General features: G+C 43.0%; 1 protein-coding gene and 1 pseudogene across 7 annotated transcripts in view; one reads left to right on the top strand and one right to left on the bottom strand.

The window, feature by feature from the left end:
• Nxpe3 (neurexophilin and PC-esterase domain family, member 3) overlaps positions 1–16774 on the bottom strand; it is a 51046-nt gene that overhangs the window by 18354 nt on the left and 15918 nt on the right. For all 7 annotated transcript variants that reach the window (XR_015632868.1, NR_197600.1, XM_087576886.1 and 4 more), the window contains 1 exon segment: positions 1584–2338. Coding sequence is in view for 5 of the 7 variants with exons in the window: in XM_087576886.1 (XP_087433012.1) it covers positions 1584–2338 (755 nt within the window). In the remaining 2 variants the exon portion in view is untranslated.
• Positions 5205–5857, top strand: Ap3s1-ps1 (adaptor related protein complex 3 subunit sigma 1, pseudogene 1; annotated as a pseudogene).

Genomic DNA, 16774 nt, shown 5'->3' with positions numbered 1-16774 from the left:
TGCTGCTCTTGCAGGGGACCTGGGTTTGACTCCCGGCACCCACATGGTGGCTCACAATCATCTGAGAACTGTGTTCAGGGATCTGTCGCCCTCTTCTGACCTCTGCAGACACCCAGCATGTACCTGGTGCACACGCATGCATGCAGGCAAAATGCCATTCACAGAAAGCAGGTCTTTAAAAACATTTTAAATACACATTTATATTTAAATGTATATTTTCAAAATAATTGTGCTTTTTTGACCAGGTAGTTTTGTAATGTCATTTCTTCTTTGATTTTTTTTAGGGGGGTTACTAAGTAATTATAAACATCTACAAGGCACAACAAGAAATTGACTTATCGTTGAAAATATACCACTTGTTCATGATGGAAACATTCAAAGTCCACTCTAGTATTTTTTTTTTTACATCTTCAATTAGCTATTGTCAGCCATAGTTATCCCACTACAATATAACAGTAGAAATAATTTCTTCTATCCAGCATGTTTCCCCACTTTTTATCCCTAAAGTGAAGAAAACACAAACTTCAACTCAGACTGACTCTATACCGTCATTCTGCCCATTGCCCATATACTGACGTTGTGCTGAAAATGTCCTGTGTTTATGTTCAAAATAGATATCTCAGCAACAATATAGTAACAATATAGTAATGCTTTCAACAGCTGTTAAAATAGAGGGTTTGCTCTGGGACAGCTTGGTTCTCCTGCTTCCTAAGTGAACAGTAATACTGTCATATCCATAGGCTTACTATAGATTAACATTTTTGGTATTTAAAAGCTGATCTGCTCTCTCTTCAAAAGCTTAGCTTCACAGGACCCTCAAGCACCAATGACTAGACTTCAAGACCTCATTTCTGGAGTGGGAGGCAGGGCGTTGGATACATAGATGGCATGGAGAGGAGGGGGGTTGTCTGGAGTCAGAGAACTACTTTTGAGTTGGTCTTTGCCCTCTACCCTGTGAAGGCGGGGCCTCTCATTTTGGCCATGCTGCATACTCCAAGTGTGCTGGTCTTCAAGCTTCTAGATTGTTCTCATATTTCTGCCTCCCATCTTGCCATAGGAGTACTGGGGTTACAGATTTGTGCTGCAGCAGGCTTTTTATGTGGATGCAAGGACTGAACTCGAGTGTCAGACTTGCAGCTCAGCCATTTCCTGCTATTCTTGGACTTTTTTTTTTTTTACCTTTTGTGTGCATAGGTAGCTTGCCTATGTAGCAATAAACATGGTAGTATTTCTAACATAAAACAAAGCTGAGTAAGAACAAAAATTGAAAGGGTAAAAAGGAGGGTTGAGGAGGGGTTGGGGATTTAGCTCAGTGGTAGAGCGCTTGCCTAGTAAGCACAAGGCCCTGGGTTCAGTCCCCAGCTCTGAAAAAAAGAAAAAAAAAATTAAGTTGAACAAGCACTAAATTTCACTTTTAAAACACTAGACAAAAGTACACATCTGTCTGTTTTCTTACTCAATACCGTTTCTGATCAGGGCCAGATTCAGACAGACAAGAAATGAATACTTACAAGAGGCTCCTGGATGCGGCAAAGACGGTGGGAAGGATCATTACCCGCTAGAAAGAAGCAAGAAGGCCATACCTCTGAAAGAAAGCACTTTCGGCAGCAGTGAGAAGGCCCTTCGTGTATCCGCCCTTGAAGTGGTTGATTCTGCTGCTGCAGGGGAGTTTCTTTGGTTTGAAGCAGAACCAGGGCTCTCCGGTGTAACGGTCTGTAAAGTTGCACAGGGGAAGGCTTCCAGGAAGACACACATTGCACTTCATTGTTTCAGAGATCCTTCCCGATCGGAAGAGACTCTTGAAATAGACCCTGTCTGGTTTCTCTTCCTGCAGGCGCTGAAGAACTCTGATCCCTTCACTGGGGTGAACCAGAGATATGGACACTCTAACCCTGCCTGGCCAGAGCAAAGTAAAAAACACCTTGTAAAATCCATTCTGGTAGTCTACCACTCGGCCCACGGCCCCAGCCTGCAGCTCAGGCGAGTGTATTCTGGCCTGCAGGTAGTCTCCTCCATACTTCTTGGGCTTCCCTCGAAAATCTTGCACATGAACCAGCACCTCCAGCTGGCTTCCCACCCTGAAGAAGGCTGCAGAATTCAAGATGACAAAGTAGCTGGAGGAGGGGTCGGTGCTCTTCACAAACGGGACCAGATCCACATCCGGCACCTTCCACTTTGAGGCAGCAAGTAAGGCATCCTCCTCTAAGCGTTCCTGACTGGACAGCGTCTGGTGCTCATAGCCACAGTATGCATTCCGACTGAAGCCTGTCGCCTGCGAGGAAATATACTGTCCGCTGCTGTCGATGAATGTCTCTGATATCGTCTCATGGTCCAAGTACTAAAGAGAAAGACAACAGAAACCATTGCTACAATGCTCTGAATATTAGGCAAACGAATCTCTGTTTCCGTTTAAACTTGTATAAAATCAACACGGATCGCCAACCACAGTCTGCAAGTCTCACAGTGATGGTAAAAGAATAAGATTAACAGAAAATTCATAAAGAGGTTACCTCTAGCAGCTGTATGTGGGTTTCTACCGTAAATTATCAGAGAAAAACCTCCTTGAGCTTCTACCATGGAATGGAGAAAGGAATCGTTTAAAAAAAATAAATAAGTCGGTTAGAATTCATCAGATAAGAAACTACTCTTCCAAACTCTAAACCTACCTGGGAAAGGTGAAACCCCCACCTCCATCTGTTCCAGCCATAAGAACCAACAAGTACTAAAGAAGCCCACATCAGGGGCGTTGTGCTCACCCAAGGGCTCAGGTAAACACAACGTCCTTGGCTCTTCCCACACACAAATGCTACCGATTGTCCTGCTAGGACACAGAGCACGGCTCCTGTCCCCAAGCTCAGCGTGTCTACAATTCAGCAACTGCAACACAAGTTAAATTTTTTTTAATTAAAAGAAAAAGAAAGAAAGAAAGAAAGAAAAGAAAAAAATCAGAGAAAGAAAAAAAAAAGAAAAAATAGGATTTTGAAGAGAAGCAGCACCAAACACAACAAGAACGCTAGACCTCTCACACTGGAGATTTAAGCAAGAGTTCATGCAGCTCAGTGGGCGCAGCGCTTGCCTCGAAATGCCCGAGGTCCCCACTTCAATGCTTAACACCACAAAAGCCTAAAACAATAAAATAAAATTTTAAATTAAACAACTAAGTCTCCATGCCCCTGATGGCCGCTCTGACCTGTGGACACGCACACATGTGGGCTGTGGGGAAGCTTTGGGGACCTGCACAGTGGGTAAAGTGTGTCAGCACCTGAGGCTCTGACCAACACTGCCTGCCGCTGCTGTAAAATGAGATTATGAAAGTGGTTTGTGCTCCCTTGCTCCCTCCCAATGCCCAAAGCTGCTTTTGCACAGAGGCAAGCAAGGCTAGTGGTCGGAACTCACAGAAGACGGCGGGACTGGTGTGGATGCAGAGGAATGTCGTGAGAGCTACACATTATGACAATTTATGATATTGGGATTGAGGGCAACCCACGACACTATGGCATTAGCTTGTGGCCACTAAAATACCAAAAGACGTTACCCTGGCCACTGGGAAGCATCGCGGGGTAAGGGTGTTGCCAACAAGCCTGATGAACTGAGTTCGATCCTCAGAACCTACATGGTAGAAGAAGAAACCCAATTCCTGCAAATTGCACATAGCAGCCAGCACACACACACACAGATACATGAAATTAAGACACTTTTTTAGTGCGGTGCTAATCATATCATAATCTCCAGGAAGCTAAAGATCATACTGAGGACGCACAGAGCTCTTGTTTGCTAACACTGGCAACACCAGGTTCCAAGGCTGATCATCCCATTGGGTAACACTGGAAAAGCACAAGTTACTACCACAGGTTTGAGAGCAAATCCCAGTATCAGAAGAACAGTATCCCTTCCCAAGCCTATTCGCATGTGGCACGGGGTTTCACAAGAGGGCTTTCTAGGATGAAAACATGGGGTGTGATAGGGCCATCCAGGACACCTACACCTGAAGCTTGCTCCTAGGAGATCACTTCCTGCCTTCCTTAGGCATCCCCAGGATTATTTAAAGAAACTCCAGGGAGTTGATTTTCATGTGCTCCATCTGCCTTTATGCATCCATGCCATTATCTCTGTCTATGTAATTGTGAAAGAACATTATCTGTTACTGTTACTACATACCGTGGTATTAAGAAAGAAAGTAAATGGCCAATAAGGGGGAGAGCAAGTAAGATAGGGGGAGAATAAAAATAAAAAATTTTTTTAATAAAGGAGCATCTGTATATAAAGACTAAGGTGGCTGGGTGTTTTCAAAATGGGAAAGAAAACTGGGAATTGTATATAAGTTATGGAGGTCTGAGCGAGTTACACAGGCATGTAAATGACAACACCTGGAGAGGATATCTGTATGATATAAAACATTTCTAAGATCAAAATTCAATACATTGGTATCAGTCCTCTCTTAAATCAGAGCATCTGCCCTTAGTTATCAGTCACGGGAACCGACTTAAAGAACACAAATGTATGTCTCATCAGGATCATCTGAAGGGGCTCGGTTTTTACCCAAACATTACATAGCAGTTAAAAGGACCAGACTGGTGTGACTGACACGGTCCCAGGGTACTGAGGGACAGCTCTCAAAATATCCTGTATCCATGCCAGGTCACCTGTCCTCTTCCTTGATGAAGCCATAGAGACCTCACTGGGTGGATTCTAGTCAGTGTCGAGTCAACACTGAAGAGGGTCAACATACAGATTTAAAGAACGCCCTCGATGCTTCCAAATGACCCATGGTCAAGCGGGGTCTTTGATTCATTCTCGAAACAACTGAGCAAAGGAAGGCTTGAGGAAGGGTGACTGACCCCTTATGGTCCAGATCCTCAATGGGCTCGACAGTTAAAAAAGAATGAGGTTAATTTTAGCGCTTCCATTGTCATAAACACCCCAATAGGACACTATAGCCAGAGGTTAAAATGATTTGTATGTCTCTCTAATAGCCCAAAGGACCACAGTCCTCAAACAGTAGACTTAAATCAATTTGAGATGTTATTTGGACAACTACTTCTCACTAATGGTTTCCTTTTTATGAGAAAAATGCTACAGGATTTTATCCTGTACAGAGAGACACAGGACACCCATGTCCTTGGCTCAGCTTCAACGCCGCAGTGTCTTTCTGCAGCCAAGGGAGACAGACTCGCTATTGTTTTGACCTAAAAATCAAGGGGCAGATGGGGAGTGAAGCAGGGGAGACAAGCTCAATCCTCACTGGGCCAGAGGTAAGGCTTGCATGCCCGCCTCCATCCCAACCCCAGCCCACGGTCACCCTGGCCCCATCGGCAGTCGGCTGCCCTGCCCAGTATAGCCAAGATCAAGGTCATCCTCATCTTCAACACCAAGGGGAAGCTGTGGACTTCCAAGTTCTGCCAGCCCTAGAGTGAGGATTCTCAGCAGCACATCAAGGGGGACTTTCCACTCGGTGTCTAAACCACAGCAAATGTTCGTAATTCCCCGAGAGAACTTTCAGCTGGAGGATCTGACAAACTGGTTTATAGACATTGTGCTACACTAGATTTTGTCTTCTATGTGGGCTCCTCAGAAAGTGAACCTGGTGTTTTTAGATCTAATTCAAATACTAGATACTACACAAATGTTTTGAAAATGCCTGCAAACTGGATTTGATATTCCATGTACACAAGATTCCCAATATTCTTGGAGAATTAGCGATGGGGGAATGGGGTTGGAGTTGGAGACCAATATGAATGAGGTTGTTATGCAAATTGATGCACAAAATAAGTCGGACCAATATGAGGCTGAGTTAGTAAACACTCCAGCCCATGATGTGTCAGCTGTAAAGAATATGAATTTTGTAATGGAATATTAATCAGCCATTAAAAAAATGACATCATGAAATTTGTAAGCAAATGGATGGAACTAGAAAAAAAAATCATCCTGAGCGAGGTAACCCAGACCCAGAAAGATATGTGGGGTTGGTATTCATTTATATACAGATATTAGGTATTAAATAAACGACAACCAAGCTACAGTCCATACACCAGTAGAAGTTAGGTATACAGAATGGGAGTAGGAAGAACACATGGATCCCCCTCAGAGGGGAAAATAGAACAGATTTTATAAGTGGCCTGGGAGTTAAAGGGAGGTGTTGTTTTTAACAAAATCTCAATCGCTTGATTTTACCAATGAAAACTCAGGAGCCAGATGCTAGGGTGAAAACCTGTTAGTTCAGTGAGGCAGAGAAACCAACCAGCTGACCTTCCTCCACAGCCAATGCTGCCCCACCCCCAAAAGGGGAGTTCGCCTTCTCCGTACTGTCTCAAAACCCCTCAAACTAAATGCCCCTCCCTCATACTTCCCGTGTGTCTCTCTATCTGTCCTCCTGACTTCCTCTTACTCTCTATGGTTTTTTCCACTCCCTGTCAACTGGTTGCTTTCTCCACCTCTTGACCTATCATTGATTTGATTTAATTATGTGTACAATAAACAGAAAGTTCTTGGATTAAAGGTGTGTGCTAGAGCTGAGCCATACGACTCACTAAATAACACGGTCACAGGGTTCACGGTGCCATCGAATATTCTGCAATAGGGAGGGAACAAAAGGACCAAGTAGGGAGGAGGGCAGATGGAGTTGAGGAAGAGAACACGGGGAAAGACAGCTAAGAGGGGCATTGAAGGTTAGTTATGGAAAAATCTAATGAAGCGAAATAAAGATTATCCTAATGAAGTCTCCAAATAATAAAGGGAACAGAGTCCCAACTGGACATATCTCATCACTAAACAAAGTTTCCATTAATAGAACTGGGTTACATTCAATTTAACTGTTGGCCAAAGGGATTCCTGGAAATCCCCAAACAACCCAGGCTTTTACCAAGATAATAGGTTGCTCTCCAAAAACTGACAAGGTCCCATTGTTTAAGACAACACCCACACAAGTCACTGAACTTGGAGAAATTGAGCTGGTACCTACATGGAACTTTCAGGCCTATGATCTAGTATCTTTGCTATAGTAAGGGTCTCTAAAGGCTACCGTCCCCACCCCCCCAAAAAAAGTAAACACCAACCCAGTTACAGAACCTGTGGTGATTTGAATATGCTTGGCTCATGGGAAGCGGCACTATTAGGAAGTGTGGTCTTGATGGCATAGGTGTGGCCTTGTAGGTGGAAGTCCATCGCTGTGGGGGTGGGTTTTGAAATTCTGCCCACTGTGTGAGATGCAGTCTTCTCCTAACTGCCTTAGCATCAAGATGCAGAACTCTTGGCTCCTTCTCCAGCACCATGCCTGCCTAGATGCTGCCATGCTTCCTTCCATGATGATAATAGACTGAACCTCTAACCTGTAAGCCAGTCCCAATTAAATGTTGTCCTTTATAAGAGTCATCTTGGTCATGGTGTCTCTTCACAGCCCTACTAAGACAGAGCCTTTGAGCTACAATGCTGTCCTGATTGCAAGATATGCTAGGACAATGGTGGCAGAAAGCTTATGCAAGTAAGCAACTCATGTCTGACTTGACTTAAGGTCCACTCCATGAGTTAAAACCAGTTCTTGGGTGATCAAAATCCAGAGACAAGATAGCCCAGAGACCTAGGGTAAAGTAAATACTACAGGTCAAAAGGGCAGAGGGGGTGAGGGGAGAGAAGTAGTGATAAAATGATTCCTAATGACATTCTGCTATACTCACATATCACCTTATTCAGCCATCATCAAAGAGGTTTTCTCCTGCAAAATTTGGGAACAAATACAAAGACCCACCCAGACATCATGCAGAGAGACAGAGACCTTGGAACACAGAGCTCTAAATAAGCTGTCTCTATCGAGTCCCTCCCATCAGAGCTCAGGGAACTCAAAGAAAGAGGCAGAAAGAGTGTAAGAGCAAAAAAGATGGAGGACTTCTAAAATATATACTTATGAAGTTGGGGATTTAGCTCAGTGGTAGAGCGCTTGCCTAGGAAGCGCAAGGCTCTGGGTTTGGTCCCCAGCTCCGAAAAAAAGAATTAAAAAAATATATATATATATATATATACTTATATGAAGGTTATCTAAATGAAATTGCCAAATAATACAGGAGACAGAACCCCAACTGGCCATTTCTTGTCACCAAATGCAGCTTCTAATACTGGGATTTGGCTACCTCTAATTGAGTTGTTGGTCAAAGAGGCCCCACAGAAACCTCCAAACAATTCAGGCTATTGCCAAGACCATAAGTTGCTCTTCAACAAACAAACAAAAACGAAACAGAAAGGCCCCACTGTTGAAGATAACACCTGCACAACTCACTGAAGGTTGAAATGTTGAGCTGGTAGCTACATAGAGTCTTCACCCTTATGTTCCAGCGTCTGTGATACAAGATCATACTCTGCATACTCTCAAAAGAGAACACTTTGCCCTCCATAAACCCTCTGATCTACAATTGTGTCCTACCTGCAAGATATGTTAGAGCAATGGTGGCCAAAGCTTGTGGGAGTAACCAACCAAAGTCTGATTTGACTTACAACCCACACCACAAGATGAAGCCCAAGAACACGAGAGTAGAGAGTTCGGTGACCTAAAGCAAAACCAAATAATATTGGTCTGAAGGGGAGGAGGGGTAGAGATAAAATTACTCCTGATAGTTGTAGACTGTTGTCTTTATGCAGGTGAGGGCCTGCACAGGATGGTGCAGGGCCTGTGATTGGACAGTGAGAAAGGGGGCAGGGAGGGAGTTTTGGTAAGGGGAGAGAGAGGAGAAAGGGAGAAGAACTAAGATGAAGGCAGAGAAGGACGACCCAGATCCGTGTGGCCTTAAGTGGCCACAGGTAGTTAGTTATATTCCTTAAGGGATGGATTTTCATAGGTCAATTTATCTTATCTAGGTGGGCAGTTTATATCATTATCAATTGGTTGTGAGTTCATTGTGTGGACGTTTTGTGGAATAAGAATCTAAGTTATAAATCTGATTGCTAAATTACAAACATCTGGAGTTTTGATTTTAAAAGGTTGCTGGGAGTTGATACTATAACCATTAGGGGGCGGTTGCTGGGAATGTGAGCAGAGTCTGCAGTAAGAGAGCCGCGAGATAGGTGGTCTCTGGTTGAAACTGGTGTGGCAGCAACCTGCCTAGGGAGCTATATGGATGGAGAGGTTGCTGCCAGGCTCAGACTGTAGCTGGCAGCAGTGTGGGATAGAGATTGGGAGCTTAGCAGGTGAGACACTTTGCTGACTGAGATGAAAATACCCTGACTACGATGCCAGCTAGTGAGGGTTTGTGGATATTTTTAATACTTACTGCAAAAGGTGGCGCCCAAAGTGTGGCAAGGATCCACTAAAAATTTAGATTATCAGTCTGAGAGTTAGAGTTGAGTTTTATTTTCTAAGTGAGAGAGGGCTGGCGCCAGGATTAGTCACATGATGGCCCAAAAGCAGGAACCTTAAAAGAAACACCACGGGGGGGGGGGGGGGGGGGGGGGGTGTTCCTGCTCGAAGGTCACAACTAGTACAGGGAAAAATAGAAGTCTGTAGCGACAGACAGAGTGCACACAAACGTATATTTTCCCTGGGTTTGTGGGTATTTTTAATATTCACTGCAACAGATAGTATTTTGCTATACTCATGGATCAGTCCCTTGCTCATCCATCATCAGAGAAGCTTCTTCCTGCAGCAAACAGGAACAAATACAGAGACCATAGCGAGACATAACAACACATAGAGACTGAAAAAAACAGCTCTACGTGAGATGTCTCCATCAAATCCCTCCCCTCAGAGCTCAGGAAACACCCCATGGAAAAGGAGGCAGAAAGAGTATGAGAGCCAAAGGAGATGGAGGCCACCAAGAAAACAAGGCCCTCTAAATCAACATAGCAAAGCTCATATGAACTCACAGAGACTGAAGTACCAAGCACAAGGCTCACACAGGTCTGCACCAGGTCCTCTGTGTAGGTCTCCAATTCCTGTGCCTTCTCTTGGGCACTTTTTCTTCTGTTGTTTTGTCTTGTCCAACTTTAATGTGATAGTTTCTGTTCTACCTTACTATTTATGTTGTTATATCTTATTTTTTAAGAAAAAGAATGGATAAATGGATGGATGGATAGATGAATGGACAGATGGACAGACAGATGGATGGACAGACGGATGGGTGGATGGATGGATGAAAACCTACCCATTAGGGTAAAGGTCAACAACTGAACTATCACTTAAACCTGCTGGGAGAGAAAAACGTCTGTTTTTTCCAATGTGGTAACACTGGGTATATCAACCCCTCCAGGACTGACCTCAAGTTCACTAGTAGTTGACTACCATATGATAGACTCCAGAGATTTTTGCATGCATACATGTGTGCTTTTCTTTGGTTACAATTTAGTGGTGTTTGGGGACTTTTTTTTTTTTTTTTTTTTTTGATGGTGGTGGTGGTGTTTTTCCACTTTGAGTGTGGTTTTCCTTTTTTGCTTTTGGTGGGGTTGTTATTGTATTGGGTTTTGTTTGTTGTTTTGTTAAGAAAGAACTTGAAATTGGGTGAGTAGGGAAGGGGGAGGATCTGGAAGGATTTCATAGTAGGGAAAATATTATCAAAATATATTTAAATTTTAAAATTGTTTGAAATAATAAAAATATAGTTAAAAAAGAAGCGTCGTGGGGAAAACCAAAACTGGCCCTGAAAAATTCCCCTCGCTACAGAATACCTTTGAGGAACTGTCTCTGCCTCGCTTTTCCTTTTCAGTTGGTGAGACACTAAGATCCAAACCATGCATGATATATACCCTATTCTTCCTTTCCCTCTACTCTCTTCCTCTCTTGGTGTCTCTACTGTCCCACATGTAGCCACAACAACTAGCTAAGATCAGCTCACAGGCCTGCCAACCAAGTATAGGAATTACTAAGTGCTAAGCCATCTAGCTTTTTTTTTTTTTTTTTTTTTTTTGGCAAATGTAGAGAAGGAAAAAAGGTTAACTTGCAACCCAGCTGTACAGTTTTGTATACCTACAATCCCAGCACTTGGATGGCTAGCATAGGAGTGTGGCCAGTTTGAGGTCACCATGAGCAAACCAGCAAGACCCTGTCTTAAAAATAAAAGTAAAGGAAGAAATAAGCAGTTTGCTTTCTTTTAACAGGTGGCAGCTCTCTCCCAGTACCTTCAGATCCGTCGTCTTTATACTCAGGACCAAGCAGAGGCTGTTTCTTCAGTCCATCAATAAGTTATGGGTTAGTGAAAACACTGGGTAACTGCTCACAGCTATCTGACTCCTTGTCTGCTGGATAACGGCAAAGCTGTTCACTGGTATGTTCACACTCAGTGGATCTGACTGATGCAGGGATATTTATGTCCAGCGATGAGCATGACGATAGGAGGACACTGCTGGAGTCTAGACATGCTGTCTGGACATGTATAAGGAAGCACCATACCATCATTTAAATAGTCCTTGTGCCTATCTACCCATGAAGGGGGGGGGGTGCCATGCATAAAAGCTAACACCCAAAAGAAAGCCAAGCTAAACAAGAGAAGGAGCTTGAACCCAACTGAACTATGTCCAACCTATCTACAAACTTCCAGGTGAATAATATCCCTTAATATTATAGCTGCTTTAAATCAAATGTCTTGACTTGCAGTCAAAAGCCACAGTATACTAGTATTGTACCACATAGAGCCAAAGCAGCCTAACACAGAAAGAACTCTACTGGAGGACCACAACACCTAACCTCAAAAAACACTACCAAGTGACAGTGACAAAATCAGGCATGTAGACCAGTGCAATAAGATAGAGGACCCAGAACAAACCTACATTGCTATGACTTTTTTTTGGACAAAGGCATCAAGAACAGACACTTGGGGGAAGGGCAGCCTGTTCAATAAGTGGTGCCAGCAAAGCTGAATGGATATGCACTCGCAGAAGAATGAACTTAGACCTACATATCTCTCCTGTACAAAACGATCAATTCAAAATAATCAAAGATCATCCTTTAAAATGGGAATCACTGAAAGTCAAGGTAATAATACATTTGAGGTTATTGATAAAGGCACGAGAGCTTAGAAACCAGTCCCAAGAATCAACAAATGGAATCACAATGAATGTAAAAGTTCATGCACAACAAAGGAAACTTTTAGCAGAGTAACGGACAGCGTCCATGAGATGGGAGAAAAATCTCTGATATCTATACTTCAGAGAGCTGAGGTGTAGAATAGATAAAGACCTGCGAAACCTGAACTCCAAAAGCACAAAGCTAATGAAATTTATTAAGAAGAGGAATAAAAATAAAAGAAGAAACACATATAGCCAGTTTGGGGTTTTTGTGGGGCTTGTTGTTGTTGTTGTTATTGTCATTATCGTTATGTTGGGTTGGTTTTGGTTTGGTTTGGTTTTGGTTTTTGTGTTTTTAAATGCTCAACATCCTTCACTATTGGGTATTAAAACTACTTTGAGATTCTAACTCACTCCGGTCAGAAAGGCTATAATGAAAAAACAAATGATGAGAAACACTGTAAGGATGTGGAGGGACAGGAGCCCTACCACTGCCAGTGAGTGGAACGTAAGTTAATACGAGTGCTACGGAAATTGGTGTGGATATTCCTCTACACTAAAAAGAAGAGAGAGAATTATCAAATGCCTCTGCTACCCCACTCTGCCCCATGATCAAAGGAGAACTTTATAGCATACCATGTCTATTGCTACATTATCATGATAGCAAGGAACTGGAGCTAGTTAGATGTCCCTACTGCCCGTCAACTGATGAACTGATATGAAAAATATAACAAATGCATGCAACTGAAGTTTACTCGGGTTTTAAGAGAAATGAAATTGGAGCGGAAAAAGTTAAAAGGATCCAAGTTCAATTCTTAGAAGAACCCACATTGGGCAGCTCACAACATCCTGTAATTCTAGCTTCAGAGGCATCCAATACCTCCTGGACTCACACGTACAAATACCCAGACACACACGTACACACTTAATTTTAAAAGAAGTAAAATCTCTCGAAAAAAAACGCAAGTGGAATACACTATATCGAGCAAGACAACCCAGTCTCAGAAAAGCAAAACTCACATATTCTCTCTCATATGCAGGTGCTAAAGTTTTTAGTATTTGTATGTATGCAAAAAAAAGGGGTTGTGAAAGTGGATCTAGACACCAGAGAGCAAGAGGCTCCGGGGACGTGAAAGCAGATGGAAGCCCAGTGGGGAAATGAAGGACCAACGGAGAGTGTGGGGATGGAGAAATGGGAGAAAAATAACAGCTGAATCAATACCATTTAGAAAATGCCATAATAAAATCTAATGCTTTGTAAGCAAATAAGAAACTAAAAAACTAAAGCCATATGGTTGATATTGTAAAACTATATAAAATATCTATAAATAGGCCATACTCAAATGAGTTTACCAGAGAAATAAGTCTCCCTGCACTTTGGGGGACAGGGGGTTTGGTTTTTCAAGACAGGGTTCCTCTGTGTAGCTTTGGCTGACTTGGAACTCACTATGCTTGAGGCTGGCCTCAAACTCAGAGACCTGCCAACCACCGCCTCCCAAGTGCTGGGATCAAAGGTGTGCACCACTACCAGCCAACTTCCGTGCAGTCTTTCCTCAGGGACCCTGTCTATACCACCTCGCATTACTTTTTAATTAAAATTGAGTCTGCACATTTTATATAGTTATTAAATATGCTAACTGCATGAAGATCATAGGGTCAGAAACACAGAATGGAAAAGGGATTAAGGGTTGGAAGACTGCCAGACTTCAGAGCCTTTGCCATCTCACCCCACACTCATCAGGAGAGACAGAAGCGTTTAAAATTCACAGCAATTCTCGTCTGGGACCCTGGGACCTCTTCCTTCAAAAGGAAATAATTTACCAGACTCCAGCAAATGCTCCCTTATTGTTTCCAGCATGGGAACTGTCTTTCATCACCACTTACGGGCACCTCCTTTCTTCATTAACATTCAGAGCTAGTTACTCAGATAATTAGAGCTTCTAACTAGCACTCAGCCCAGAAGTTTCCAAGAATGCAAGACTTTCCTAACACTTATTCCTGCCTATAAAGGGACTTTCCTAACACTTTTTCCTGCCTACAATAACCTTATCAATCTGCTTACCTGGCTGTCTCTCTCCTTCTCTCTCTCTCTCTCTCTCTCTCTCTCTCTCTCTCTCTCTCCTCTCTTCCTCATCTCTCCAGGACCATGCATTTCTCTATTATTTTGTTCATGCTGTTTGATGTAGTTAAAACTCGCACAGGCGCAAGCACACCTACACGAAAGTGTTGAAATCTGTTCCTCTCTGTAGTCCTGCAGGATGGGCTCCATCCCACAATCTCATCTTTCAGTCTTCTAAACACTAACCTTCTGGATCCCATCCTCCATCCACCTTGGCACCCTCTACTGTTCAGTAAGCAAGAACTCCCGAGTACCCGACTCTTCAGGGGCACAGACCTCTGCATTACCACATCCATGACAGAAAGGCATATGGCTCCCACTATATCACTAGTGAGCAAATAACAAGAACACCCACAAGAGACAGGCACCCATCCCTCCCTGGGTTGTACTCCATCTGTGTTCTATGCTGCTCTTGCCTCTTCTTCTCCAGTCTTATTTCTTCCCTCCTCTGATTCAAGTTTCTCGGACTTCTGTCTCCAAACTATTAGAAACAGTTAACAGACTGAGCTTCCCATCTGAAGCAACTTTAAACAACAGAGCCCAGATACAATAAATTATGGCTTTCCTGGGCATCGAATATAGGACTGTAAAGAAGTAGCGTGATCCTCGCTTTTTGTTTACTGCTTGAGAGGTTCCAGGCTGTCACAGGAGGAGGAGGAATAGGGTGAAAATGCCTAAGTCAAAGAGATGGGATTGAAGATGTGAGATGTGGAGACGATGGAGTGATAGTAACTGGGAACTCACCATGGTGAGATGGAACGGGAGAAAGAAAAAATCTTCCACAAGCTCGTCAGCCAGCTACCCAGGCGTAGAGAGAGGGACAGAAGCAGGGGAGACCCTACCTTGAAACAAAGTAGAAAACGGGCTCCCAAAAGTTGTTCACCAACCCCATACACACATGCAAATGCACACGCATGTACACACACACACACACACACACACACACACACACACACACACAACTTGAGGCCAGATGACCAGAATTTCTAAAACAAAGTAATAGTTTCAGAAAGACAAACATGCCATCCAAAGACAGGAGTATCCAGCAGAGTACTAAAGATCACATATAAGAAACTGCAATGCCACTGGACAGTGGTGGTGCATGAATTTAGTCCCAACACTCAGGAGGCAGAGGCAGGAGGATCTCTAAGTTTGAGGCCAGCCTGATCTACACAGAAAGTTCCAGGACAACCAGGGCTACACAGAGAAACTCTGTCTGGAAAACAAGAAAGGAAGAAAGGAAGGGAGGGAGGGAGGAAAGGAAGGAAAGAAGGAAAGAAAAAAGGAAAGAAAGAAAGAAGGAAAGAAAGGAAGAACGAAAGAACGAAAGAACGAAAGAACGAAAGAAAGAAAGAAAGAAAGAAAGAAAGACAGACAGACAGACAGACAAACAGACCAACCGATCAGGGCTGCACAAAGAAGCACATAAAGGCATGGTGGAGACTACTAACCTGAGCTCACATAGGACCAGAAACAAAGCTTGCTCCCACCAGCTAGACTAGTAAACCTCATATTCACAGCTATGGGGTAGACTGAACAGAAGTCATTTTATTTTATTTTATTTTATTTTATTTTATTTTATTTTATTTATATAAGTACACTGTCACTGTCTTCAGACACACCAGAAGAGGGTATCAGATCCCATTAGAGATGGTTGTGAGCCACAGTGTGGTTGCTGGGAATTGAACTCAGGACCTCTGGAAGAGCAGTCAGTGCTCTTAACCGCTGAGCCATCTTTCCAGCCCCACAGAAGTCTTAATAGACATGTCATCTTAACACTGGGCAGAGGACTAGAACAAAAACCATTCACAGTAATAACTATGCTCTTACCAGGTTGACCACAGAAGGTCTCATTGAAATCAGGAATGTGCTACTGGTCAACAAGTTACCCATTGCCCCATGTAATGTCACTGATCTGGGCCCAGGAAGGACTCTACTTTTGTGAGCTGCAGTAACAAAATGACACAGACTCAATAGGCACCTATCTCCCTAAAGCTCTGGAAGTTTACGTTGAGATCAGAGGATAGGCATTTCTGGGAATTTTCCTCTTCCCAATTTATAGAGGGGTGCAGTTTATAGGCTCACCCACTCCATAACTATTCTCTTTTCCTTTTTCAAAAGAGCGTTACCTTTCTTCTCAGTGTCCCGCCCCAAATGTCATCACATGGGAGGTCAGGGCATCAATATAATACTGGGATTGGGGAGGCCAAAGAAGACCTTGATTTCTGGTCTAGCCATTACCACGAAATCTTCAGAGGTACTACTGAAATTCCAACAAAGCTACAACGGATCAAGACTGGGAAGAAAGTAGAAACCAACAAAGCCCACAAGACCAAGCATATCTCCCGTTTCATCTTCAGGCTGACATTCCATCAGGTGTATGGTAAGGACAGCATCTACAACATAACAACACAACATAACATAACATGACACAACACAGCACAACACAACATAACATAACACAACACAACATAACATAACATTACATAACATAACACGACACAACCCAACACAACATAACATAACACAATACAACATAACATAACATTACATTACATTACATAACAACATAACACAACACAACATAACATAACACAACATAACATAACACAACACAACATAACATAACACAACACAACATAACATAACACAACATAACATTACATTACATAACAT

This window comes from Rattus norvegicus, chromosome 11 (assembly GCF_021556685.1).
Source record: "Rattus norvegicus strain SHRSP/BbbUtx chromosome 11, alternate assembly SHRSP_T2T, whole genome shotgun sequence".
Classification (NCBI taxonomy): domain Eukaryota; kingdom Metazoa; phylum Chordata; class Mammalia; order Rodentia; family Muridae; genus Rattus; species Rattus norvegicus.
This window is presented reverse-complemented; position numbering and strand designations above follow the sequence as displayed.